The sequence below is a fragment of the Nicotiana attenuata genome, unplaced genomic scaffold (assembly GCF_001879085.1).
Source record: "Nicotiana attenuata strain UT unplaced genomic scaffold, NIATTr2, whole genome shotgun sequence".
Taxonomy (NCBI): Eukaryota; Viridiplantae; Streptophyta; class Magnoliopsida; order Solanales; family Solanaceae; genus Nicotiana; species Nicotiana attenuata.
This window is the reverse complement of record NW_017672091.1, coordinates 83,079-85,043: the sequence shown is the minus strand read 5'-3', so window position 1 is coordinate 85,043 and position 1,965 is coordinate 83,079. Positions and strand designations below refer to the sequence as shown.

At 47.7% G+C, this 1,965-nt stretch overlaps 1 protein-coding gene across 1 annotated transcript; it reads left to right on the top strand.

Annotated features, from left to right (window-relative positions):
• The first annotated feature begins 665 nt into the window (after window positions 1-665).
• On the top strand, window positions 666-1,641 carry LOC109211746. The gene is made up of 3 exons (XM_019375318.1): window positions 666-754; window positions 1,046-1,067; window positions 1,168-1,641. Exons 1-3 carry the CDS (start codon window positions 666-668, stop codon window positions 1,639-1,641), a joined length of 585 nt encoding a protein of 194 aa, XP_019230863.1.
• Window positions 1,642-1,965: the final 324 nt, after the last annotated feature.

Sequence of the window (1,965 nt, the reverse complement as noted above, 5' to 3'; positions counted from 1 at the left end):
TAAAGTCGCAAGTACTCGCCGACTTCAGCACAAAAATAATGCCTGAAGTCGAAAAGGAAGCCGCCCGTACTTCCCCCAAAATACACGGCCTATGGGTTTTGTATACCGATGGTGCCTTTAACGCATCGGGATCCAGACTAGGACTCGTGCTCGAGGTCCCAACAAGCGAAGTAATTCGCCAGTCCATAAGATGCCCAGATATGACTAACAACGAAGCCGAGTACGAGGCCGTGATTACAGGGCTAAAGTTAGCACTCAAGTACGGAGCGAAGCGAGTCGTCCTACAGTGTGACTCTCAGCTCGTCGTCAATCAAGCTATAGGGACTTTCCAAATCAAGGAACAAAGACTGCAAAAATACCAGGCCGAGATCTGCAAGCTGTTACTTGAGTTCGACGAATACCAGCTCGACCAAAGCTCTTGAGCACAGAATATCGAAGCAGACGGCCTTGCCAAACTGGCAGCGGCCACTAATAGCATACCCAGGAAGGGAATGTGGTCACTCTCCTCCACTCGTCGATTGATCAAATCGAGGTACGAACTATAAACCTAACTTGGGACTGGCGCAATCATATTGTCACATATTTGAAAGACGGAGTGCTTCTAGACGATAAAAAAGAAGCCAAGAAGCTTCGAATGCAGGCGGCCAGGTACAACATCATCAACAATGACTTGTACAAAAGAACGTACGGCGGCCCCTAGAAAAATGCTTAGGCCCAAACAAGACGCGGCGCATTCTGGAGGAAGTCCACGAAGGTCAGTGCGGAGCTCATACCGGCAATCGAGCCCTAGTCAGATGCCTCATAGGAGCAGGCTACTACTGGCCCACAATGAAAAAAGAGGCTGCTGGCTTCGTAAAAAAATGCGAACAATGCCAAAAATACGCCCCCATGAGCCACCAAGCGGGCGAGCACCTCCACTCAGTCACCTCGCCTTGGCCTTTCATTAAATGAGGAATGGACATTGTCAGACCCCTCCCAGTGAGACGAGGTAATGTACGATTTCTTTTAGTTTTAACTGACTATTTTTCCAAGTGGGTGGAAGCAGGTGCATTCGCCCAAATACGCGAGTAAGAAGTGATCACCTTCATATGGAGGAATATCGTGTGCCGCTTTGGCCTCCCCAAAGAAATTAGTTATGACAATGGGCCTCAATTCATTGGAAAAAAGATCGCCGAGTTCTTCGAGAAATGGCATATCAAAAGAATACTCTCTACGCCATATCATCCCGTGGGGAATGGGCAAGCGGAGTCCTCTAACAAGTCAATATTGAATATCATGAAGAAGAAGCTCGAGAACGCCAAGGGACTGTGGCCGGACTTGCTGCCGAAAGTGCTATGGGCATACCGCACAACGCCAAAAACAAGCATAGGTGAAACAACGTACTCACTGGTTTATGGGACCGATGCAGTAATACTGATCGAGGTCGGAGAATCAAGTCTAAGGTACTCACACGAAAGCGGGCCGAGAAACGACGAAAGCAGGAGGCAAGACCTCGACGAGGCTGAAGAACGAAGAGACATGGCATACATAAGGATAAACGCCCAGAAACAACAAGCAGAGCGATACTACATCAAAAAAGCCAAGATCAGACCGCTCAAAGTCGGAGACTATGTACTAAAAACCAAAACACAGGCAAGCTAATATCCACGAGAAGGAAAGCTACGGACTAACTTGGATGGCCCATACAAAATTACGGTGGCAGCAAGCAAAGGGTCATTCCAACTAGAAACGATGGAAGGAAAATTACTACCAAATAACAGGAACGTCGCCCACCTCAAGTACTTCAACTTCTAAGGAAAGATGTTCTCCGAACCGTACTCTTTTTCCCTCACCTGAGTTTTGTCCCAATTGGGTTTTCACGGGGAGGTTCTTAACGAGGCGACGAGGAGGACATTTCGAAGTTAAGCATGAGTAGGTGAGAATACAAGTTAGAAAGTTCATTGCTCGACCCCTCGAATACTTCTC